Source organism: Halichoeres trimaculatus, unplaced genomic scaffold (genome assembly GCF_033239565.1).
Source record: "Halichoeres trimaculatus isolate MK-OKI-2021-1 unplaced genomic scaffold, fHalTri1.1 fHalTri1_scaffold_15, whole genome shotgun sequence".
NCBI lineage: Eukaryota > Metazoa > Chordata > Actinopteri > Labriformes > Labridae > Halichoeres > Halichoeres trimaculatus.
The window spans coordinates 17,585,997-17,612,949 of record NW_027437193.1 but is presented as its reverse complement, the minus strand read 5'-3'; the positions used below and the strand labels follow the sequence as shown (position 1 = coordinate 17,612,949).

The window sequence follows — 26,953 nt, the reverse complement described above, 5'->3', positions numbered from 1 at the left end:
AAGTCAAATTTGTAAGTTATGTCGGGTTGCGTGTGCACATAAACTAAAATTAAATTAAGCTCTAGAGCTAAAGTTAAGGCCCAGTTTCAGCATCAAGATCATCAGGATTTCTGCTGCATGAAGTTGACTATCAAACAGTTTACAAAAGTCTGAGAAATGATGCACACTGCCCTCCCCAGAGAAGGTAGTTTCAGATGTTACCATATCATTCAGCATTTGCTGAAAACCTTTAGTGTAGAGGACCCAGAATGGATCCATGAGGGACACCACATTTGTTCATTCACATTTGCAGTGAGAGGTTCACGGTAAGCGATGCATGGAAGGAGTCTTTCAGTGCAGTTTTCTGGACTTTGTCGTGTTTTGATCAAGTGCTTTTTGCTCCATTTCAGAGGAGTGATGGTAAATGTTTGTGGGCATGAACTTGTTTGATAGCCACAAAACAAAAGACAGTGACTTGTTTGCTTGGTTTTAATTCTCTGCTGGTTTTGCAAGCATGGTCATTTCCTTTTTATGTAGTCAGTTTTCCCAAAATACAGATTTCTGCAGCTTTAACTATTCTGAATATGATGCGCGTTGAAAACCAAGCACACATGTTCTAAAATACACACTGCACTCAAACTCTCTCACGCACGCACATGCACACACATAGATCCATACAACTGTAGCCCTAGGGTTGTTGTTACTATCCCTTTATTGTCCATACAGAGGGGATTGGAGGGCTTACATCACTGTTGGTTCAATCTCAAGCCGTCCCTGCTCTGTGTGAATCCAGGCTATTGTGATAGGATGAGATGAGTGTGTGCATGTGAGTGTGTATTTGTGTGTGTCTGCATGGTGCCTTACAGCACAGGGCCAATGAGTACACCCTGATCTCTCCTATTTGTCCTATATAACCCACTCAGTGATAAATGACAGAGATTCTTACTAATGAATATTGAAAACAGTAATGATAAAAAGTTCAGGTCCATAAATCAGTTTTTTTTCAGGTGTGTTTGAGGTGGACAGAGCGGGAATGGAAAAAGAGCAATTCAGTCAGTGAATAGAGCGAGCAGGGAATGGTCTGCCTGGCATTGTGTCCCCTAGCACATGGCGTAAAGGTCCCTCTCTACCAGCCCAACTGTGTGTGTGTGTTTGTGTGCGGGCATGTGTGTGTGTGTGTGTGTGTGTGTGTGATTGAATGAATGTCTAGCGATTGGAAACCTTTTCTTTTGTAAACTCAAGTCTCTGCCAGAGAGCATTGAGAAGCATTGTTTACCAGCCTCCTCTCCTTTGTTCTGCTTTGTGTGTGTGTGTGCGTGTGTGCGTGTGTGTCCCTGTGTGACAGTTGACATTATCAGATGATTGCTCCCACGACCGGGCTGTGTGTGAGCACACGCACACACACACACACACAGTCCTGTGTGTAGTTCCACACATGACAGCTGACATTATTGGATCCCCACCGTTGTGTGTATGTGCGCTTGTGTGTTTGTATCAGCTTCATGATTGTGTGTGTGTGTGTGTGTGTGGTGGTTGACATTATTGGATGATTGCTTGTGCGTGTGTGCGCGTGTGTGTGTGTTCCTGATTATTTTCCATTCAGATGAGGCCTGTGGTTTGGAAACAGGCTGCTCTAATGTGTTTAAACCAGAGTTGCAGGTTTGTCTCAGCTCTTACATCAAACCTGCATACAGCATATTGTTGACTGAGTTTAACAAACTGCAGTCAGAGCTTCTTCATACTTCAGGCCCACAGGTTTGACTTCATCTGCTGGCTCTTCAAACCTCAGGGGTGGTTTAGTTGTAGTATGGTGTGTGCCTGCTGCATGTTCCTCCCTTCTCAGCTGTGCAAAACACGAGCTCTATTCACACATGCACCACAAATGTTCAGCCTGCCCCTGAAAATTTTAGTTTTTTTTCAGTTTTTGCCCCAATGCCATGTGGAAAAAGAAGAATTCAAAGTATCAGTGAACTGAAATAATCATGCATTACATTAAAATATTTTTTAACAGCTTCACAACATACACAAACATTGCAACAATTACATGCCAGTCACAGGACATACAAATAGTCACCCTGCCTTTGACTTATGGGGAACTTCTTTACACCTTCTGCAGCTCACTATGCCTGAATTCTTACAAAGAGGCTTGCAGAAAAAAGTCTGAGTAGAGTCTATCTGGAAAAGCGTTTATTTGCACATGCAGCCTGCCCTGAATTTACCAAGAAATTCTTGAAAGTTACAAGCGTGTGTGAAAGCAACATGTTATACCTTATCCTCCTAACAAGCCGTTGTCAGCAGCTGACTGTTGTTGTGTTTGCTTATGTTCAGGGATTTTTTCCCCACTTTTCTAGAGCCTTAACTGTTCACATACATAGATTTGTAAAGCTTTTTCTTCTGCTTATACAAGAACTTGTATGAATTCTTCAATTCTTTATTTATTCAATTATTGATTTATTTTCCTCTGCCAAAAAACAACTTACAATACAACATGAAGACTACAACATTTTTATCCCAGCAAGAGAGACTTAAACTAATGCTGTGCAGCTGACGGTATTAAATCATCCCAATCTTAATTTTTTATATCAAAGATCAAAGTACACTAGAAATAGGAAGCTGAATCTTGGGAAACATACTGTAAAATGAGATTAAATGAGCTTGTTGTTATATTTGATTGCCAAAGTGGGATTCCTCTAAAAAGTCAAAACATGATGTAGTGGCTCTAGATTTGCACATTGCATCCATAGAAGAGTTTAATGAGGAATGCAACACATATGCAACTGTGATAAATATATGATGAATGCAGGACATCACAGCTCTTGAAGAAGATGCATCTTCTCTGTCATTCATAACCCTCCACAGAAAACTCAATGACCCACTGTCACTTTGCAAGTTATTTACTTTAAACATGGACTTTTTTGTCTAAGTCAGCTGTTTTGTTCTTGGCTGATGTCTCATTTAGTCATGCAACCCTGAAACGTTGGTCTAAAGATGGAGCTCTCAGCGTCATGGATGTAACTTTGTAGAAGTAGCTCACAGCCTGTTTCTGAGTTTGAAGCTTCAAACTTTTATCTATTTATGTTGTGTTGATATGAGTTCATAACCAACTCCACTCTTTGTCCTGTCAGCTCATGTTCATTTCACTAAGTATCATGTGTTTCCATCCATCCTCCCCCTCCAGCAGCTCCTCTCCCTCAGGTTCCTCCACGAGGTCTCCTGGCTGCTGCCGGCCTGCCTGCCAGCCGCCTCTCACCCATTGTGGGCTAACAAAGGCAGGCGAGGCCCCAGCCTCAAGGCCTACAGCCTGGTTCTTAGAGGGGGTCTCAGGATGGGCGGTGCTTTGGGGAGGAGGGGTGTGCTTGCCCATGAAAGGCAGGGGAAGCCGGGGGGGTTGAAGCCAAGAAAAAGCAGGTCACGCCCAGATTAAAATTCAATGTATGCCCCACGAATGACTGTCTGCCTGCGTCAGCAATCTGGCCTTGGTGCACTGTGTGAGGGTGGGAGGGTGTGAGAAGGCGAGGAGGGTGCAGGGAGTGGAGGTTCTTGGTTTTTTCAGGGTGGATCTTCAGGCAAAGTGCTCTGAAAAAGGAAGAGCGGAAGAGAGCCAGAAATAAGTAAAGAGGAATAAAGAAACCGTGGGGAAGTAAGGAGAGGAAAGAGGAGGAGGTACTAATCAGACTGCCTGGCCCCTTCATTGCTCTGCTTCAGCTGTTTGAGCCCAACACACCTTCAGGGTGTGTGTGAGTGTGTGAGTGTGTGTGTGTGTGTGTGTGTGAGTTGGGAGTGGAGGGGGGTCTTCTTAATAGGGCTGCAGTAGCGTCATAATGCATGCAAGACAAAGCTGATTTGGTGATGCATGCTTCCTTTGTGTTGGTGTTGCATTTAGGGGGGTCCTGGTAATACACACACACACACAGACACACTAATACACACACACATACACACACAAAATCCAATCCCCCTCTGTTTTGGGCCCCATCCCCATATGGTGGCTTGGCTTGATGAGAGCTTGATGAAGTCAACCAGAAGTCCCCCACCCATGTGTGTGTGTGTATATGTGTGTGAGTGTGTGTGTGTAAATCTGTGATTGCTTTTCAGCTAATGGATAAATGAGAGTTTCGCCCTTGCAGAGCTTTTGTGTATACTTGTGTGTGTGTGAGTGTGTGTGTGTGTATGTAAGGGAGTGAAGGAGCATGTGTGGATCGTCAGCTTGTATATTGGCTTGCAAGCTGTTTTCATTATATTTCATTATTCATGTTTCATGCATGATTGTGCAAGGCGAGCAGTGATCAGCTCTGCAGGGGCGGAGGCTAATCAGGGGCGTAAAGGTTTCTAAACTCAGACGTGCAGACAGTCCAACTAAACCTCAAATGTCACGACCTTTGCAGTAGACAAAAAAATTTCCCAGAAAGAAGTGGAATAAAAACAACAACACAAACCTACAGTCAGTATTTATTTTCAGATTTGCAGAGATGCAGAGTGCCAGCGGGGATTGAACCGAGTCCATGTCTGCTGCTTCTTTTGTTTAATGTGAACCCAGTGAGACTAGCTGCTACTATGGTGGAGAAGCAACCAGATTAACCAGTAAACCAGCAGCATTTATTTTCATTTCCCTGGGTATGCTGAAATCCAAATAGTGAGTCACCTCTAGCATAACTTCCCATCTAAAATTAACTGAGGTCACTGCCTGCGAATGAGATTCGAGAAAGTATCTGTGCAGCTTTGTTTGTCGGGAATAAGTCTGAGCACACACTGAAATAATGTCGACAAACTGTACAGTACATCAGAAAGTTGTTTGAGTATTCATTCTGTGTGTGTAACATGTCTGCCTTCAGAGAGAGCATGTCGTTTGCTTAATAAGCCAGAGGTCAATACTCCTTTTCTCCAAGATCATCCCTGAAGTTACTTTTGTTCACTCTTCACACATTGATTCAGCTGCTTTCATCAAATGTTTTGCCTTCAGCCGTACAGAAAACAAAAAGAAGCTCTGATTAATAAAGCTGGATTTGTATTTCAAATGTTCAGCTTTGTGCTCATTTGTGTTTGAGCACAAACTACAAATGCTGGGCTTTGTGCTTGCTTCCTCTGCGTGTGTTTGTACACACAAACGGCATCAGAGCGAGCGTTTTCTCTCCTTTATGTTTTTTGTTGCCACCTCGCCGTTCCTTGTGTTGTGTCCGCCAACTCAGAATGGAGCCATTTTGTCTCCTTCAGTTCCTGAAATGAAATATAAGCCTCTTAAATGCATACTTATCTTGCCCTGCAGACCGTGCTTGAGGAACAAACACTCACATGCCTGCATGCACACACACACACACACACACACACACACACACACAGACTTACTAAAGAGGCATTGTGATGCCAGCTCTTGTTGTCCCTAAGACGGCTGCTGCATGCATGTGGCAGATGGTTGTTCCTTTTGCTTTGCATGCTGCCATATTAAACAAAAAGCGCGGCTAAGGCCACGGCTGGTTTAGGAAAAGGGCAAAGTGTGAGCGCGACGGAGAAAGGGAAGACAAAAGAGCAGCAGAGGGAGAGCCAGAGACAACAGGCTGGGCATACGTAAACACAGGCAGGAAATCCATGTGTGTAGATGTGCATGTGTGTGTGCTTAACCACATTAATGCTGCATGCATTGCTTACACAGATGCAGGAAGACACACATTTTGCAAAATTAACACACAATACACCCAGAATACACCCAGATGGCTGTTTAAATGTTGTTTTGACCAGTTACTGAAAGCCATGGTGTTGCATGTGTGTGAATGTCTCTCCAAAGCTCTCGTTTGGGTTATTGGAGGCCATATCCAGCACAGTGACCTTTTACAGCTGTCTGCTTCTTTCATATGTGTCCATGTTGGCGTGTACGTCCATATCACTGAATGCTTCCATCTTTCCAAGAAGGGGAAATAGCATCGCACTGACATTTGAGTCATCGTCTGAACTTATCCTGCTTTAAATCCCAGTTTCTCCTCTTGCTGTGATGGTTATGGTAAATTCAACCTCCACAAAGGAAAATCTAAATGTTTATGATTAAAAAAGATTAAACTGTAAAGAATAGATCATGTATGGACGCATAAACTGTAGCATTTTGAGCCTGACTGTAACGCTAGGGTCAAAATGTACAGATATAAAACTTTCAGTAAGTGTTAAAAAGATTCCCTTGTTATTTTTCCTTCACTTATCTTTTAGAGTTTACATTTCATCTCATCTTCAACTTCTTAACATAAAATTTTCAGGTGGATGTGTTGTCAATTTTCCCTTCCCCACTAAGTGTCTGCATGTACAAACAAAGGCACAGAAATGTTACTGGGGGCTTGTAGTGCCACAGCTTTTTTTCTACTTAGATATGTTTCATCTTCAGAGCAAAAAAGGGACTAAATACAAAATTAAAGAATAATGATTATAATAATAATAATGATTTGAAAATTTCTTAAAGCTAGCAAAAGTATGTGTCCGTGCAGCAAGTTGTTTTCACTTGACAATAAATCTTGATACAAGGATCTTGAATCTAGAGGAGCAGGCCTTTAGTAGTAATTTGAGTATTAAAACTGAAGAAAATGCTTATTTTGATTTTAAAACACCTGAAATTGAACCCCCTGAAGCACAAAAATAAGTGAAATATATGAAATCAAACAATAAAGTTTCTATTTCATTCTTTTTTACGTCTTGACTTTAGCCAATGAATGCCTAGGGACAAGAAAAAGACCACTGATTTAGGTTAAAGATATTAAGTATCGGAGAAGAATGATCAAGATGTTTTTGGCATGTTTCAAAAAAGTGTTTTGTCAAAAATATAGTTTGTGTTATATTATAGCCCTTGCATATAGACTGTAATTGTATCAAGAAGTATGCTGTTTGTATGGACTCTTTCACCTTGTTTTTACATGTACAGCCTTCAGCTGTATTGTGAAGCCTGGAGTAACTCTGACAGGCCAGAAATGATGTGGCTGCTGGAGCCAGAGGATTGTCGTTATGCCCCTTCCACTAACCAAAACACACTTTTACCATTAAAACGTCTAAGGTCAATCAGCTTGGTACAGTCCAGACTACACACTGTGGGTTATTTGCGGTAAATTAAACTTTCCTCCACTCCCCAAATGTAGCATTTGTTATCTTTGCACCTGACTGCTTCCTCCATGTTGGCTCCCCTGTGTCTGAATTCTCCATTAAATCTCTGCGTCTTGAGTCTGAGCCTTGTAGGAAAAATTAAAACAGGAAGTTTTCCAGGAGACGATGAATGTATGCTTTATCACCTGCAGGGGATTGACATTGCTCTGTGTTTGCAGCTCGATAAATTGCTTCTGCTTGCCTCTTTGTACGCGTGGCCAGACAAGGCCGCAGCACAATAATGCCTCTACACTGCAAACAACGGGCCGGAACAAAAAAACAGGGCCTCCTTATCTCTAATTTAGCCTTGGGTGAGCAGGGTTTGCACATAGTGGAGAAAGGACAGCTTCTGTGTGTGTGCCACACAAACATACCACAGCCCTCAACCCTGCCCCAGCTTTGTGTTTCATTTAATGTGTTTCTTACGTTTGTGTACGAGCATTTCTACTCTGAGGATTTTCAGTTTTGTATCCGAAGCTGAAAAGCAGCGTTTGTGGTTTTTTCTGCACTCCAAATAACCTTCATTCTAGTGTTGAACGCACTCACAAAGGCCTGAATCGACCGGGCGACTGTCCGTGAATACCAGAATGCATGCAGGCCATGAATTGGACCACCTTGGCTCTCAGGTTGTATAGCTTTCTTTCTGATTAGACAAGTAAGGTTCCTGATTGCATTTCAGACGCCATCGAGCCAAAGATGCCATTTCTAACACTCGATATATGCATTCAACGCTAGTTACTGCAGCAGAGAACCTGTGTGTGCTTGCTTCCTCTCTAAATGATCCAGTTTACCTCCCCGTCATCTGATTTCATTTCCTAACTTCCCTTTTTGTTGCCCTTTGCTCCATCAGGTTTTAGGAACGCAGCACAGACGCGTCAGCTTTTCCTCCCGTCAGCTCTGTCAGATCTGCAGTTTTTGCCCCGTTTTTGTTGTTTCCGCAGTGACACCTCAGCTGAAAGGGACTTGATTAAACCTTTCTCTCTCGCCTTTTCTCTCTTTCACCCCTTTTCTCTTCCCTCATCTCGCCATTCTCTCCTCCCCCATCGCAACAGAATGGAGCAAATCAGGGAATCAATTCAATGTAATCATGACAAATGAGTCCCGGCGGTTAGCAGGGATTTTTTTTTTTTTTGCGTGTGTGTGTTTGGGACAGGGCTGCTGGGAAATCACAGATGAATCAATCAGCTGTTATCGCATCAGCAAACACTGCAGGAGGGAGGGATGGAAGGATGGATGGATGGATGATAGATGGATGGATTGTCAGAGGGGAGGAGTGGATTCAGTGTACTCTACGTGTGTGTATGCATATGCACGTCTGTTGTGCAGAGATAGATGGCTGATTGAATACAGGGCCATGTGGGTGTCTGTCTGTGTGTGAATGAGAGCGAGCTGGGGGGTGCTGGGTAAACCTTGGAGCTGTCAGAACAGATGGGAGATGGGAATGGCCGCAGGCTGGGAGGGATGTGTTGGCTGCTGGAGGAAGATGAATCCTACATTTGGCTTCTTTTGGAGATGGGGGGCAGTGAGATTAGAGGAGAATGAGGTGGTGGAGGGATATTTTTCTTTTCTTCTGCTGGTCGTGATTCTGCTGAAGATGCAGTTTCATGGTTGGGGCCAAAAGTAGACGTTTCATCAGCGAGCGCAGAGTGAGAGACGGAGGGAGAGAGATGGAGTCAGTCTAAGGGGGAAGAGCCGGTGTGTTTGACAGGAAGAGTGTGTGTTGTGCACATCATACAGGAGGGCTGGAATGATATGCTATTCTCACTATTCAATTCTATTACGGCTTTTGAGGTGGTGATTCGACTTAAATTGTGATTCTTCAATATTTACGATTTATGCAATTTTCTGTTATTTTTTTTTAACCAGACATTATAAAAGAGTTAAATGATGATGATAATGTCTACAGACTCTATCAGGGGCCATATTTTCCTGTAAAATTCACATCACATGAGTCAGAGAGAAACATCTAAACCTTTGCAGGAGAAAAGTGGTAACTTTTTTTCCAGTCCAGTTTATAAACAAAGACTGAAATGAAGAATTTGAATTTGAAAATAAAATTGATTTTTTTGACAAAGAATCCCGGTTTTGATATTGTTAAACAAAAAGTCGTGATATATCGATTTTCAATTTTTTCTCTCACCCCTATCATGCAGTATAATGTGTAAAGTTACTTGTGACCAAGACTTGTTAGACCATTAAGTAGACATCCCTCAGTGATTACATCACTCATTTAACCACAATTTATAGCTCAATAACCGACTGTTCTACAGCTAAGAACATACCCTGATTAAAAAGCTCAACCTTTTATTACCCAAGTGTTGTACAGACCACCCAGTCTTTTTTTGTCATTTTGTCTTTAATGGAGTCAAAAATCAATCTTGGAAAGCTGATGGTCTCTTCATTCAAGAATCGTATGAATTTTTTTTCTCTGACCCAAATAGTTGAAGAGTTACAATCATGAAAAGAGTTTCCATCAACTATTGAATGAGTAGTACATCAGACATTACTGTAAGGCTTGTCTTTTCTTCTTTAAGGAGCTATTTAAATTTTCTCCATGGTCCAAATGGTTAAGGGGTTACAGTAATTTAAGATGTGTTTGAAAATGGGGGCGCTGGCTCCTTGATGGGTTGATTGATGCATACTCTTAAAGTTTTCAATTAAATAACCTCAGATTGGTTTGCCAAGTTTTTTTACTGGAAGCAGAACTAGCCCCACCAGTCTCAAACTCTCTTGCAGGACATGATGATGATGATGCTTATGATTAATCAAGTCAGTTTAACAAGATGCCGCCAACCACAGCACCACACGAGATCAGTAAGCGTTCACCATGAACCAGAGCTACATCTCAAGTTGGGGGCAGGACATGCCACAGCTTTAACACTATTCATTACCAGCATTTCAGATCGACAGGAAAATATAAAATCCCAAATAACAATGAAGAATCACACTGACAGAATTATCTGGTGTTGACTCACAAATATAACGGTGTTCAATTGTTAAGTTGTTAAAAGAAACATGAATCATCAAAGATTTGTCATTTTGATTTGACCTGATTTTACCATTTTCCCCTCATCATGACTTTGTAAAAGTTCTTTAAAGGCACTTTTCTTAACCATCACTTTATTTAATGGTATTATTGTAGTATTATGGTATTTAGTCACCATAAAAATAACATATTTCACTGTACAGACGCTTAAAACAATTCAGCAGTCATATACAAAGTGTTGACTGAATAGGCACAGGCAGAAGCGAAATGCTTATTTGGTCTTTAGGCTACTTTTAAACAACAACAAAACAATATAGTTAACCATTAGAGTGTAAAGAAAGCAACAAAAGATAAATTATCAAGCTTTTATTTTTGTAAGCTGAGACCAGCATCAGATGTGGGCCATGTAGACTGAAGAGTCTGCAAACAAACGTGACATTTATCCATCTAAACCAATCCCAGCATTCACCTCTGCATCATACACTTTCCTTAAAAAGCTTTTGCGTTGCAAACATCTTAACCTGTACACTGATATAAGTACATTTGGTATATGCCTTATCAAGCAGTGATACCAGAGGACTAACCTGACATATATTGTTTGACTGGTATCAACGACACATCTCTCACTCTCACAAACCAGGGCTCAGGCTCAGATCGAAGTCAGATTATTGGTCTTCGGATTGTCTGTACAAGATCTCTCCAATTTTGTCTCCTGGTAGTTACGTGTCCGGCTTTTTAGCCAGAGAACCAAATAAACATGATGGAGAGAAAGTGAAAAACTGGAGTAATATGATGAGTGCAGATGATTCAGAGCTGAGGGGTCATTGAGTTCACTGAGTGCAAAAATAATGTGAACTTTCCTGTTGACGACAAAACTCCAAATTAGAGACGATCTCAGGGCAGACGGCTCTGTTGTGGTAGAGACTCTTTGTTGGTTTTTCTTTAATTTGCTTCTTTAACACAGCTTTTAAAACAGCTAAATGAAGGAGAGGCTTTGTTTTTGCAGTCGGTGTGTGTGAGTGTGTGTGTATGTGTGTGTGTGTGTGTGTGTGTGTGTGTGTGTGTGTGTGTGTGTGTGTGTGTGTGTGTGTGTGTGTGTGTGTGTGTGTGTGTGTGTGTGTGCAGCTCTGTAGATGAAGGTAGAAGAATAGAATCAAAGATAGTCCCTCTGTTAATGTCTAAATCCACTCTAAGGCAGGGTTTGTCTGTCTGTCTGTCTGTCTGTGGGGCCTGTGGTGAGGCTTTGGTTGAATAAGACTGGATGTGTGTGTGTGTGTGTGTGTGGTGTGTGTGTGTGTGTGTGTGTGTGTACCCTTTGGCTCCCTTCCCGGCCTCAATCTCCCCAGCTGATTAGGGGTTAATGGTCTATGACCATGGAGAGCTGTCTGCCTCATGATTGGCTGGCTGGCTTTGTGTGGGCGGGGTTGCTATCGAGTGACAGATGGCGTACAACAGAGCAGGAGGAGGTGTGTTTGGAGTGTGTTGAGTGTATATATATACATCACACATTAGGGGTGTCTTAATTACAATAGAAAAATGTACAATGGTGGTCTCTGTAGTGTTGTCGTGCACACAGCAGAGCGTGAACAAACAGAACGAAGATCATACCTGGGGTTTGAGGACTTGGTGATCTGCAGGATATACTATCAAAGTGTAGCTGTCAACAAACACACACACACACACACAGGAACATCCTGAAGGACCATGTGTGTCCACGTTTCAAGGTAGGCATGCATACCTGTATGAGAACACACAAAGAAACCATACACACACACAAATATACACAGGGCTTTGTGATGTCCCCCAGGCTTGGCAACACTCCCAGTATACACACATCACACTCCTAATTCACCTTTGTTAGAAATTCATAGGTTTCACAGAACCAGTCCAGTAAGCCTGGCGTAGAGCAGCATGAAGACCAAGTGTTTGTGTGTAACAGAAACAGATTAGTGATATCTACTGTGAATATCACTGACTGGTTTGTGTCTTTTCATCACTGTGACATTAAGAACAAAAGCAGACAGGCTCTGAAAAGGTTGTTTTGTTCACTGTTTATACTTGTGTGTGTGTGTGTGTGGCTTCAGACTAGTCTGATGCAGCGTCTTTTTATCAAGTGTCATTGCATTCCCATCTGCTAAAGACGCACTGTCTCTCTCTCTCTCACACACACACACACACACACACACACACACACACACACACACACACACACACACACACAGAGCTCTGCGTGTTTCACACAGCAGGAAAAAGAAAGTTAAGCGTTTACATCAAGCTTTGAGTGTTCGATCATTAAGCTGTGAGACAACGTTCATGAATGATCAAAGCCGAAAATAATCACACTCAACCCTGGAGCTCTTTGGGGCTCTCAGGGCTGACATCAGCCGCACATAAACCAACAGGCTGGTCTTGAAGATCAAAAAATAGCTTGCTAAGGAACACTGGTGCTTTCAGAAACTCTGTCTGTAACTTGAAATATGTGCAAGTTTGATGCTTCACTTATCCACTGCAGAGGTTTACAGTTAAACTGTTATTCCTGTAGTGTTGGAGATTTACTGAGCACTCATTCACAGATTTATAAACCAATTAAACCCAGTTGGTTTGAACATTTTTTTATTTTATTTTGCTACAAAACACAATTCTCAGTCTTATGTTAAGGAATAAAGAATGTTAAATTTATACTGATTGATCAGATTGAATCAGAATCCTTGTCTGCTGATACCAAAAAGGTTTTAATCTATCTGACACAAGAGACAGTGAAAGGAGGGGCCTTGAGTCCAAAGCTGCTACAGAAAACTGTAGAAAAGTCTTTATACCTCATATCATCCGACATCCAAACTTCTACACTTACTTTAAATGCTAAAACTGTGTTTTCTGGAGTTAAGTGTAGATTTGACTGATGACTGACAAGAAGTTATTTAGACAGCTTGGAGAGGAAGATGGCTCTCAAATGTTCCCCCGATGCTTTTAAGAAATGCACTCCCTGGATTTTTGCCTGATCTTTTTGCTCACCGCTGTGATGATTTCAGCATTAGAAGATCAAATTTGGACTCCCTTACGCCAAGCTGTGGTTAGTGCAAATTGGCTCTACAGGTATACCCATTATGGAGAAGGAGAGGGGGAATGGAAAACCTTTTCTCTGACATTTATGATATTACGATGAGCTGCGAGACACAAAGATGGTTTGACAGGCGAGCACAGCGGGAGGGAGAGATTTGAACAATTTGGAAGAGTTAAGACGCACCAGCCCCCTCTGTCTCTACACTTTTTCCTCCCTCCTCTCATGCTCACATGTTGAGCTCTGTGGGTAGCTGACGTTGGTTGGACATGTCCTTTTGGAAACCAGTCAGTCATTTGAGGGTTTATGTTACCTGTCAGACTCTGGCTCTGTGGGTGTGTGGGTACGTCAGCAGGTCTTTTGTTCAGCCAGTGCGCTTTAGGGTTTGTTGGAAACAAGCTAAGTCGGTCTGAAAGTGTATTGTTCAATAGATGACTTGTTGATGGGAGGCATTGATGGTTCGGCTGCATGCAGACCAATAATAGAAGAGAAAAAGAAAAACATGAATGTGTTCCTGAACTTGTAAGCAGGACTGCACAAGGAGTCCTAGTTCCAGTTTCGTCCAAGTATTCATGTTTTAGAGTCCAATTATTTTGCTTTAAAAATGGAAAAATATTTTCTGTGAACAAGCTAAGCTTCCTCTTTCATTATGGATTTAGTTCAACATTTATCATAAGAAAGTCTGGCTGTTATAGCCATGTTTTTAGACCTTTTTACTGCAGAGCTTAAGCTAGTATCAGCTATGCTAAGTGTACCTGTGTGTCTTGTGTGATGTTTTCTGTCCTTCTCATCTGTTCTATCTTTGAGTTTGGTTGGTACTTTCTGTGGAATATTTATTGTGGATTTTTTTAGGTGTTATATGGGGAAGCATTTGCAAATTAGTTTGGGTTAAAAGTGCTTACAAAAACTTTTTTGGACTCAGGGGTAGGGGGCAAGGGATGTATAGTGTACGGCCCCGTTTACACGACAACGTTTCATCTGAAAACGCTAAAACGCAGTGAAAAAAATCTGCGTTTACACTTCAACGCTGATGGACTGAAAAGGCTGTAGTAAGCATGCCAGGCCTGTAGGTGGTGCTATAACGGTCTTGTTTAGAAGCCGCTTCTGGGTGATCTCCGCCAAAGTAGAGTTGAGCTGATTGTCTGGTGTAGTGGGGAATACTAAGTTAAAAAGCGGAGTGACAGATGCACATTTTGTTGAAAGACAGTCAGCAGATACAGCAGATTGAGCAGCACAAGCACAACACGGTAGTTTGTGACGATCGTAACAACGGTACTGTTGTCCTGTTGTATGCGCGCCTGCGAGGCAGAGGGTGATGTCAGCATTTCCACTGAAAACGCCGGCTTATTGTTTACGCGGCAACAATGTCGGGAGCGTTTCGGAAAAATCCCACTCTGGAGGCCGTTTTCATAAAGTTTGCATTTTAGGTCGACTGAAACACTGTTTCTGTGTAAACGTAAAACAGGGTGAAATGCAACAAAACTTTTGCGTTTCACCCTAAAACTGTTGTCGTGTAAACGACCCCTACATTCGTTCAAAATTAGTAGAAACGTGGTTGATTGTGTACATACACGCACTCACTAAAAAAAGAAACAGACCACTTCCAACACCAGCAGTCTTATGTGCTGCCAAGAAAAGTCTGCCTTCATATTTGTTGTACAAGGCTAGTGTCAAAAAAGAAAAGGCAGCTCTGGTGAATCCAGTAAAGTACAGTTCCATGTGTAACCATGGCTCGATATTACAGACCGTTGCGTTCAGTTCACTGCTCTGCCATTTTTGGTCCAAACCTTTTCTCGCCCTCCCCTTCTTCTGCGAGTCTGTCGTTAGTTGTTTTGCTAACTGTTTATTGGCAGTGTAGGATGTGGAATTGAAAAGTAGATCAGAGCAGCGTGTGGTTATTTTGCTGGTGGGAGCATGCGAGCAGACAAGTTTGGTGTGAGTTCAAAGCGTCTTTGGTCAGTCAGTGTGACAACAGCGTGCGTCAGTCCTTTAAACCCTTCATGCGGTCGTCAGTTTCCTCTTGTTCTCCTGTTGCTCTTCATCTTTCTTTGTCAAAGTGAAAGCAGTTTGTCGCTGATTGGGTCTCAGCGTGTGTGTGTGTGTGTGTGTGTGTGTTATTGCTTACTTGTGTGTCTATGTGCTGCTAACATTTGGTTTGGAAAAGCCTGCTGGGGGACTTTGCCAGGGAGATGGCTTAACACACGCTTATTAGGCTGCTCTACCAGGCTGGCTCACACCCCAGAATTTAAATGTTGAGTGTGTGTGTGATTTTGTGTGTGGTTATGTAGGTGTTTGTTGGTTTGACAGAGCTTTAGACAATTAGACTTTTTTTAGTTGGTGCTGAAAATAGCCATATCATTGCTTTTCAGTTAGCCTGCTCTGCTCTCACTGTCTCCGTCTATCCCTCTCTTTGGTGTCTCTAGCTGTGAAAGCAGCAGTGGGGTTGCCATGGTTTGGTGAGATACAGTAATCCAATGTGTACACACTCACACACACACACCTCACCTCATAAATAATTGACCTGTCACAGTGAGACGACAGGACGGACCAGATACACTCTCCCCTCCTCTGTTCTCTTTCCTCCTCTCACGTTTCGCCTCCTATCTCGTCTCCTCGTTTGCTTTTCTTTAACTCAGATTATTTTTTTCATTCTGTCTTTGTCTTTCTGTGTTCCCAGTTCTCCTATTCTTTTCAAATTATTTCTTTCTGTGGTGTTTGAGTTCAGTGAGCTTTGTTTGTTTTGTTTTAGTGGATTTGAAGAGAGAAATGCAGTTGATGAACCAACAGATCTGTATCAGAAACAAGTCTTAGGTGGATATTTTTTTAGCTGTTTTTCAATAAACTCAGCAGATAATGATAATTCCCAGCTCTGGGAAAATAAAAAGCAGCTTTACCTTAAAAGGTTAAACTCGAATGTCTAAGTTTATTTGTTAGATCATCAAAAGTAAGCTTAGCGGAAGTGATCCAGGGTTATCTTTTATACTGGATGTCAATAAAGTTCACTTATTTGTTACTTTTTTTATATATTTTTAAACTTAAAAGGATTGTTAGGCTTATACTTTTGATGCCAGTCTGTCTGCTGCAGGATTTACAGATGAGTACAGTTGTGCGTCATCACCATAGTCCTGGAGTCCAAGAACAGAGCCCTGAGGTGCTCCATGGTTATGTGTTTGCCCTTATCGCACAGTGTCCAAAGACCCAGAGTCTCTTTCCTTGTTACTGGATGTAGCCTTAAAGGTAGTCACAAGCTGCTTTTTGTTCGTTGTTAGGGGGCATTTTGCCCTTATTAGACAGGAAAGATAAGGAGAGTTTGAAAATGAAGGAAGGAGAGAGCAGCCTGACATTCAGCAGAGAGGGAAAGATGAGTTAGAAGGACCGCTGCAGCTTCTTCCCTTTAATCAGTAAACCAAGCCGGATTGGAGTTCCTTTGGAGTGTTTTCTAAGTAGGCCTGTCTTCCTAGAGATTTATTACATGAGATGTGTGTGCTGGTGGAACTTTGAGATCTACATTGAAAAAAAAAGGTTCATCAGATCAGTTTCACAGAGCTTTCCCATAAATCTCCTGAAAGTGAGGGCAGATGTTTTGGTGTGTAATCCTCATAATGTTCACTGCAGTGAGTCTCTGGTGTGAGGCCTTTAGTTAGCTTAGTGTGTGCGGCTCGTAAAGATTAACTACGCAGAGCAGAGTTAAAGTTCAGCTCGGCAGGTGACTACCCTTAAAGTCCTGGGGGTTCAGTGTGTGTGTGTGGCGGTGTGTGTGTGTTGGGGCAGGAAATCACACCCTAGCTACCTGCTGCACACACAAAAAAAGCGTGACACATAAGGAGGAGAGAGTATCAGATGGCACAGCGCCATGTTAGAGAAGTCTCATTAAGATGTGTGTGTTTCATACTGATGGCTCACTAAAGGCTCAGGTTACCACACAGTGTTAGCTGCCTCTCTCCTGCTCCATGTTAAAGCAGTGAAACACGTTGTAATGATGTTCAGCGTCTCATGTTCTGTACTTCTGTTGCAGCTTTTTCTCATGAAATAATACTAATGTATTTCAAGTTTGCAGAATGTCTCTGTCACCTGCTGGTTTACAGACGTAGAAAGAGTCCATTTATTTTTCACCCTGCAAGTCTAACACAGCCGTGGTTATATTTATAAGGTTTATTTTCATCACTCACTCCTTTCCTCTTCCCTCTTGTGTCTTCGCAGGCTTTCACCTCAGCGGCACAGTAACAGAACCCGCCACACCGTCAGAGCCCGAGGTCACTCACAAGGTGGCCATCAGCTTTGACCGATGCAAGATCACCTCCGTCACCTGTGGATGTGGGAACAGAGACATTTTCTACTGCGCTCATGTGGTGGCGCTCTCTCTTTACCGGATACGTAAACCTGAACAGGTAAACACAAAAATATTGAAGCTTTCAGTGTCTGTTAAAGAAAAAAAAGGTCTGGTTGTCTTAAATAAAATATTATCTATCTCATCAATTCCAGAGTTTCTTAAAGGAGGAAAACAATATGTTGTATTTTTCTCTTTCCTTCACACAAAACAGCAGATGTACTTTAACTCTTTACCTGAAGATTTCTCTGAGTCTCATCATAACAATGAAACTGAGACACTTAAAAATTAATTAAATTAATCAGGGACTTTTAAAAAAAGAATATTTTCAAACTATAGGATAAAACCAGCACAGGTGCTGGGACTCTAGAGGACTCTTAAAATATTAAGGTGCTGTGGAATCTGTTGGACCAAACCACTCTACAAAAAAAACACATAAATGAGCAAGAAACTTTTACAGCAAACCCATTTCTTGGCATGACTGAATCCTGAATTAATTGGTTTCTGAAATCATATTTTCTCAGATTATCTTCACTCAAAAAAACAGACATATCAAGGCTTGCCAATGGTCCGTTTACGATATTTGTGTAAAGGGTGTAACCGTACAAATCATTTTAAGCAACAAAAAAAAAAGAATAGAATATAACTTGTATTTCTTGGTTTTACATGATATTTAACATGAATAACTTGATATACTGTATGTCTGCTATGTAAAGGGCCGACAACCCATTAAATCAGCCTTTGTGTTGACAAAGTAAAACTTCTGTCTCCACTCTCGGTTTGGAGACCTATACAGATTAACAAAACATATTTTCTCTTTCTCACTTTCTTTTGTAAATGTGTTAAAAAAAACATATTATCTGTCTGTGTTCATGTTTATCTCCTGAATCTGAATTTTATTCTCTGTTAATCACCTCATGTGACACCAACGGTGACCTGACACAACTGTGTTTACAGCTATTCAAATTACGTACATAGCAATAATCAATAACCTGTTTGTGGTCATGGTTTTCTTTTGAAGGACAGAAAGATGCACCACACTCTTTTCAGGCGCTTTAAAAAGTTTGAGTATAATGTAAATGGCTGAAAAAGTGAGAACAGTAAAGAATTTACAAGCATCACATGATCTCAGTCACAATGAAATTAAAAGAAGTTGTGTTCCCGTAGCTTTAAGAGTCACATAAAAGCCTCCAGTACTAAAAAGTAAGGTGTATGTTGGCGTAGTACTGACTTTCCTACCATGTATCTGATGCAGGTAAAGCTGCGGTTGCCAATCTCAGAGACGTTGTTCCAGATGAACAGAGACCAGCTACAGAAGCTGGTTCAGTACCTGATCACAGCTCACCACACCGAGGTGCTGCCTACCGCTCAGAAACTGGCCGATGAGATCCTGTCTTCCAACTCTGAGATCAACCAGGTCCATGGTAAGAGAATGACCTCTGTGACAAACTTTTGATTTCCTTCAGGTTTCACTTATCACCCAGAACCCACCTTGAAACTGCACTCAGTGTCATACAGCTGTTGTAAAGTCTGAGAAGGTGCCGTCCATCCCTCTGCAGTGATATCTTCCCAGCCACAGGCCAGACTTAAAAGACTGAAAACATGTTGGTCCACAGGCTGTCAGACGTCAGAGCTCTGATTGCTCCAGCGGAGCAGCTAGGCTGGCTTCAAATGGTTCGTTTGATTTTTTTAGCCCCAATTCTTCAGTGACTGCCTCCTCCCAGTGGCAGGAGAATGACGGGGAAAGTAGAAAAAAGAACAAGTTGACTGGAGAATGGACAGAGGAGGAAGAGAGACATGTGGAAAGGAAAGGGAGTTTAGAGGAAAGCAGGAGAAATGGTATTTGGGGAAATGGGAGTGAGGAGGAGACAGAATGGAGAGGAAACATGAAAGGACCTCAGAGTGCACTGATGATGAAAAAGACGAGGAAAACCACAGAAGACCTGCATCAGGGAAACGACAAACCAAACACATCCTTTCAGCAAACAAACCTCTTTATCTGTGTCTTGATTTCATCCTCTCCGCCAAATGTTGACATTCTCCAGCGCTCCTGTCCAGGAAGCCCCGCACTGTGTTTCCTGTCTGTGTTTGACAGGGGGGATCATGGGGGTTGGAGTTCAGTTGATCCAGGAGTGAGGCTTTCTTTGATGGAGGAATGTTGCCGTTTGCGGCTGCATTTTTTCTTTTTCCGAGCCAGTTGGAAACACATCTCTGGGCTTTCCTCAGCACACTTCCTGTTAGATCAAAGCTGCCTGCCCCCATCTGAGCACATCTACATTTCCCCGCAGTATAACTGAGACACAGACACACACAGCAGCGCTGCACAGAAGGAAAATAAAGTTAGTCTTTTATTCCCTCAGTGCACCATTAGCCTAAATGGAGAAGCTTTTCTTAGGTGTCACGTAGGTTGTGCTGTAAGATAAATGTAAAACAAATGGCTATGATAGCTGTGAGTATAAGGAGGACTCTAGATTATTTTTATAAGTTTTGCACAGTTTGGTGTTGTACTTCTCTCGTCATTGAATGTCTCAGCTCATCATGTCGTGATAAAGCTACACCATTGAGCGTAAGAAAACTGCAATCCCTCAAGTGTTCACCTGAGGCTGTCACATCAGGGTTAAAATATGTTGGCAGCCTGGTACAACCTTGATAGTTGTCTGTTTCTGAGACGATGACAGCCTTATATGCACCCCTTAATGTATCTTAAAAGAAACAGTAAGTGGCATCACTGAGACAGCTTGTGTTTTATTTGGTCCATGGCCATGATTTTGTCAAGACTGGCGTATAGTGAAGCAGTAGTTGTGCATATTGGAATTTTTATCGAAGGGTGAGCAAGACCCAGGCATAGAGGATAGGGCAGGGGCCTCTGACAGGTAGCTCACAAGCAACCAGCCCTCAATGAGCAGCTCACCAAGTAAATGGAAAATGTAAAAAAAAAAAAAAAACGAAAGGATGGGGAAGAAAATATAAAGTATCGGTGCAATAATAATAAAGACAACCATCATATTCAAGGGAAGCCTATAATAAGGTGCTAAATGTGTACCAAGCAAAAAATATTAATAATGAAAATTAGGCTCATTATACATTCCCTTGCCAATTATCCACACAGATGTGTTAAACTATCTTTGTTTTAGACACAGTTTGCTCCTAAGGCTACCCTTATTTCTCCACTCTCCAGACTGGGATGAAAAGTGTGGATTTTGCCCCAGTGTTCATCAATTTCTTGCTAATTGAAAGTAATTTTGTCACAGTGTCAACAGGCAGAGGTCAAAATAGTATTCCAATTTGAAATGATTGTGTGATCAGCAAGGTTAAAATAGTTTTGGATTTGTCATCATGGTTTAGTTTTAGTTAGATTTGACTTTTTTTCCATTATAGTTTTGTTTTAGTTAGTTTTGACATTTTTTTCCATTACAGTTTAGTTTTCATTTTCGTTTTTGGAGCAGGCATTCTAGTTTTTATTTCGATTTAATTTTTGCAACAAGGCTTAGTTTTAGTTTAGTTTTAGTTTAGTTTTATTTTTTCCATACCTTATTAACCAGGTGCAGGATTCAAAAAGGTCAGAGTAAATATTTTGTAATACTGTTTATTTTCCAGTCCAACCTAGTGCTCACTGCTCAGTCAATGCTGATACTGAACTGTTGGCTGCTGCCTTAAACACAAGAAAATAGTAAAAACTTAGTATAAAAAATTTAAGCATCAATTATATAAAATAATGTTAACATGAATTAAATAAAAATAATAAAAACATAAATTATATAAAACAATATAATATGAGCTTTAATAATTAGAAACTTGGACTCTCTAACAATAAAGTCAGACTCATGAAATTAAACTCTTACAGATGCTCTGGTTCATTGCTCCACTACGTTTCGTCGCAGCACAGCTCACAGCCAGTCAGTGCAGTAAACAAGCACGTCCCTATACACTGCTATGATGGTGCTGTGCGGCACTGACAACTGCCGAAAACTGTTGCAAAATTGGTTGGGAAAATGTGTCAGATTAATTCAAATCCTAAAGGCTATTAACATTGTCAAAAACTATAACTAAGAGAATTTTGTCTATCATTTTAGTTAGTTTCAGTTAGTTCTATTATCACAAGATGCAGTTTTAGTTTACTTAGCGTTTTTGTTTTCTTTTCTAGTTTTTATTAGTTTGAGTTAACTGCAATGTATTTTAAATTTTAGTTTTTCTTTTTTAGTTTAGTTTCAGTTAACTATAATGACCTTGGTGATCAGGTTGTCCCTGATTTGCTTTTGCTGTTGAGAATCAGTTTACTAAAGTTTCCTATCAAGAATGAAGTGACAAAGTGGAAGTTAATTCCTGTTCACTCTCTTCTTGTTTACCTTTGCATCACTTCAAGTGTTGGGTCTTTTTTTCCCCTCAATTTGCATGTTTTAATTTCTTTCTAACCCACACATTGCTATCCCTGTGTGTTCTGGTCATTTATGGTGTATGTGTTGTCATTTCCAGGCGCTCCGGACCCGACAGCAGGAGCTAGCATTGACGATGACAACTGCTGGCATCTGGACGAGGATCAAGTGAGGGAGCAGGTCAAACAGTTTCTGTCACAGGGAGGGTACTACGGCTCGGGGAAGCAGCTCAACTCCATGTTCGCTAAGGTACACATCACCACTTCCTGCTTCTGCTTCATTATGAGACGGGACTTAGTTATTGATTAATGTAACCATTACACCAGAAAGAGAGATAAGTGTGTTTATGAGAATATTGCTCCTTCAGTCGGGAGGTTTTAAAATCGATCAGTTACATATTAAAACCTGCTTTTAAATACACAACACTCACTAGACGACTAAGATAAAATTTGAAAGCTAAAAGGAAGAAACAAAAAAAATTGAGTCTTTTATTTCCAGTGCAGTACAGTGCAAACTCCTTCTTATACAATGTTTTTGCTAGTTAAAATAAACCAGAATTAAGAACACCAGCACTTTGGTGATTTCATGATTAATTTTGATAATTTTGGGGAATCATAAATAAAAACAGAAAAAAAGCCACAACCAACATGGCAGATGTAAATAGGTCTGTAGGGGCAAGCGATAAAACACTCAGTTCTTATTTTCCATGATGAAACTTGAGTTCAATACATCTTAAATGTTTCAGCCACACATCTGAAGTTTGTAATAAAAGCTGTAGGACATAATGTCGTGAGAATCTTGACAAAAACCACTGACTGAGATGACCTCCACACATCTATCTGAAAATTTATCCTCGTGTCTAAAGATGTAGATTCCTGTTCAAACTGAAAGAAAGAAAAATCTCTTAAACAAACTTTTGTTATTTTGCTTGAATCTTCTGTCATTCTTCTCCTTCATGTTGATCCCTGCAGTCAAAGAATGAAACAGTTCAGTCTTTTAAACACTATTTGGAGTCAAATTCTCACTTCGGTGTAAAAGTGTTTTCCAAGAGCATAAAGAAGCACAGTGCTTCCAGGTCTTGAAAACCTCTCAAATATCTTTGACTATTCTTCAACACAAGGCATTAATAGGTCTTCAATAGGGTTTGATGTAACTTTTCAAATCAAACTGAGTGTGGAGGATTTCTGAAAGCGCTCCTTCTGTGCTCTTTGTCTGAGTGTAACAGGACCACTTTACAAAGACCTGTATTCTGATGAGGCTGAGCTCTGGGCCTCAGGGCCAAGCTCATCTTTTGATAAAGTTTTAGATGCCATTCAGACGCCTCTTAAATCCAACTTTTAAACCTCGAGTATATACAGTGACACATGTCTCAGGGAATCGTGCTTTGCTTCTTCTTTTATTCAAATTTTATTGAAGCTTTTCACACGTGTTCAGTCTGCATACAGGCGCATGCTATCATCAGCTGAATACACTCATCGGCCACTTTATTAGGTACACCTTGCTAGTACTGGGTTGGACCCCTTTTATCTTCAGAACTGCCTTAATCCTTTGTGGCATAGATTCAACAAGGCACTGGAAACATTCCTCAGAGAGTTTGGTCCTTATTGACATGATGGCATCACCTAGTTGCTGCAGATTTCTGGGCTGCACATCCATGATGAGAATCTCCCGTTCCATCACATCCCAAAGATGCTCTATTGGATTGAGATCTGGAGACTGTGGGGGTCATTTGAGTACAGTGAACTCACTGTCATGTTGAAGAAACCAGTCTGAGATGATTCCAGCGTTATGACATGGAGCGATATCCTGCTGGAAGTCTCCATCAGAAGATGGGTACACTGTGGTCATAAAGGGATGGACATGGTCAGCAACAATACTCGGGTAGGCTGTGGCGCCTCAGCCATGCTCAATTGGTACTAAGGCGCCCAAAGTGTGCCAAGAAAATATCCCCCACACCATTACACCACCACATGCCTGAACCGTTGATACAAGGCAGGGTGGATCCATGCTTTCGTGCCCCGTCTGACCCCTTCCTTGCAGACGGGGTGACAGTCAAAACACATATACTCATTAATTATAATCAGTCTGGTCATTGATGGCCATGTTTGGTTTTGTAGGTCATAAGGAAGCAATGGAGGAAGCAATGGACACATATCAAACCAACATCTAGGGATGCGTTGAAACTGGCTGCTAGTAACTTGAGATGAACTTCAAATCTGTGAATGCTCAAAAACATCAAGGATGTGACCTTTTTCTGAGAGACTAATTAAATTAGAATTTGAATATGATGATTTATATTGATTTACATGTTTGAGACCCAGTGTACAATGTGCATGATCCAGTTAGGAGATCCTCATAATCATGATCTCATCATTTCATTCAGTCTGTTTTATTATATTTTAAAACTCTTTTGAGCTTTAAATACTTCATAAGTGTCTAAAAGATAAAACAATTTAAAGAATCAGTGAATGTTGACAATAATCTCTTACAGGTCTCTAACTTCTTGATTACTGCTGCAATTAAGTCATTACAAAACGTTCATTCTTTAACTTCATCACTATGTTTTCTGTTTGAAACATGAAACAGTGACCCTTCTTCTTTGTCTTCCCCAAGATTTTTGTAACTGCAGTGCTCATGCCACTGTCAGCATCTCTGAGTCATTCTCAGTTGGGTCAAACTGCAGCTTAATGGTTCATATCTAGAATCAGTTCTTGTTGTCACATTCATTGGTGTCCTGTAAAATACAAAACAAACTAAAAGGTCATGTTGATTAGATATCAAGAACTATGTGACCTCAGTCTCACTCCAGTCATCACATTTCTGCCTTCTATCCCGTCTGTGCTTACGTTGCAAAACAAACAGCAATCGTCCTTCTTCGTTCAGCCCCAAACTCCTTGAATCTTCCTGATTTCATCAGAGCTGACAAACATTTGAGAAAGGTTTTCTGTAATGAATCTGGGCAGACAAAGTTTCTGGTACATACCTGCTTTATTTTTTGGTGTGGTGATGCCTTCCTTTTTTCAGTTTGGATCTGGTTTTGTTTTATTCTTGTACCTGAGACTAAAGCTGTGCTCTCGTTGTCCTTCCAGGTGAGGGAGATGCTGCGGATGCGAGACTCCAATGGCGCTCGAATGCTGACGCTAATAACCGAACAGTTTATGGCAGACCCCCGCCTGTCGCTATGGAGGCAGCAAGGAACAGGCATGACCGACAAATGCCGGCAGCTCTGGGACGAACTGGGTAAGAACAAAAAGGAAACACACGCAAATCATCTCGCTGCTGCACCAGTCAGCGTAGATTAGAAAGACGAGTCTGTTCTGTCAGAGATGCAGACAAATCAGCAGTCACCTTGTCGGGTAAACGTTCATCCAGTCAGTGAGCTATTAAGTCATCCAGCCAGTATCCCCCCCCCCCCCCCCCCCCCTCCTCCCCCTCCCCTCTTGCTGCTCGGGCCTCTCTTCTCCCCCACTCCTCTGTCCTCCAGCTCCTCACAGAGTGAATGATAAAGGCTGCCGATCAATAAGGCTGCTCAGCTTCTCTGCAATCAATCTCAGCATTTAGGAGGTCAATGAGAACACTTCCTGGGTGAGCGAGGGGGATCATGACACAGACACACACAGAAATAACAGCCAGACACTCAGACTTTGCTGCCTGGTTATTTTTCTTTAATGCAGACGTCTGACGGTTTGCCCTGCTCCTCGTCTGTGTTTGCAGAGGTGGTTAGAAGAGAGGGCCAACTCACTGCCACACACTGTTACAATAATACTCCAACCATTGATATTAAAAAGTTTAAAAACCTTTTTTAATTTTTCTTTGGAAATTTGAGTCCATCTTTTGAGGGTTTGTGGGATGGCTGATGCACAGTATTAAATTCATAAAAATCAGCAGGAAAGTCTGTTTGCCATTGACATATGATCGTGTAGTATTACTACAATGAAATAGTGGTGATGCATCATTTTCCTCATCAATCACTCAGCAGTTCATCTTTTAATAACCTGATATCTGGTTTGTCAATAAAATGTCAGAAAGTAATGAAAAATGTTGATCAATATTCCCTGAAGCCCAAGATGAAGTCCTCACACATCAGGGTTTGAAGCTAACCCAAAGATTTTTATTTCACTGTCATAGAAAATTGAAAGATGGACTTTTAAATTAGCCTGCTGTCACAGCTTGCTCTGACATGAAGTGTCAATATTGTGTAGCAATAGGTTGCAGGAGTGGCTCTCATGTACCAATGCAGCCAACAAATGTAAATGTTAACAAACAACAGTACAATCAGCTGTTTGCAGGAAAACAGTTGGATATATCCAAATATGTCCCACTACATTAGGTACAGATTCAGGTATCATTATTCCTGCTTTGTTAGGAGTTGGTGAACAAAAACATCCTAATTTAACTTCATGTCTTGACATGAAGTTAAAAGGAGGAAAAAGCAGTGAGTCAGGGTATCTCTCTCAGACAGTTAGCACTCTCATATATCAACACCTGCTTCGGTGCAAAAGCAGCACATTCTTCATCTTTTTGGACTTACTGAATGCCTAATTGCCTTTCTTAAACATGCTGTCATGTTTTCTTGTTTTAAATTGTCAAGTTGTGTGTCAAAAGCCTCGTTTTCACCAAGTGGTTCAGTTTGGTTCGTCTGTGCATTTGGTGGCGTTTCCTTTAACTAATTCCAGGACAGATCTGAACCGAAAAATACCATCCAACTTTTTGATACCCTGTCATTAAGGGTACCAGACATACCAATCTGACCCTAGAAGGTGGTGGTACCACACTGCAGACCGTCGACTGGTCTAAAGAATCGTCACCACTTGTAACAAAGAGCCACATGCTAATCACAAAGATGATAATTTGCTAGCTGTCTACCTTTGTTGCTCTTTATTTGCTGTGTCACGTTTTTCTTCTTCGTTGGATTTATTAGAGGGGCACACTGTGTTGCACTGCTATGGCATCACTCTATTACATCAATAACGCGGCTAGTGCTGCGTTATTCGCCTACAATATGCAAACAATATGCACATCATGTCATTCTAGCCCTTTCCCCCCAAAAGTGGGGAAAAAGGTGTGATCAAAAAAAGTAATACATCATTAAAATTGTAAAACTGTGATTGATAAAACAG

General features: G+C 41.3%; 1 protein-coding gene across 1 annotated transcript in view; it reads left to right on the top strand.

Moving 5' to 3' along the window:
* zswim5 (zinc finger, SWIM-type containing 5) overlaps positions 1-26,953 on the top strand; it is an 80,584-nt gene that overhangs the window by 36,759 nt on the left and 16,872 nt on the right. The window contains exons 2-5 of the mRNA XM_074688547.1: positions 17,334-17,521; positions 18,716-18,884; positions 21,934-22,082; positions 24,923-25,073. Of these exons, the coding sequence (XP_074544648.1) occupies positions 17,334-17,521; positions 18,716-18,884; positions 21,934-22,082; positions 24,923-25,073 (657 nt within the window). The remainder of the gene's footprint in view (positions 1-17,333; positions 17,522-18,715; positions 18,885-21,933; positions 22,083-24,922; positions 25,074-26,953) is intronic.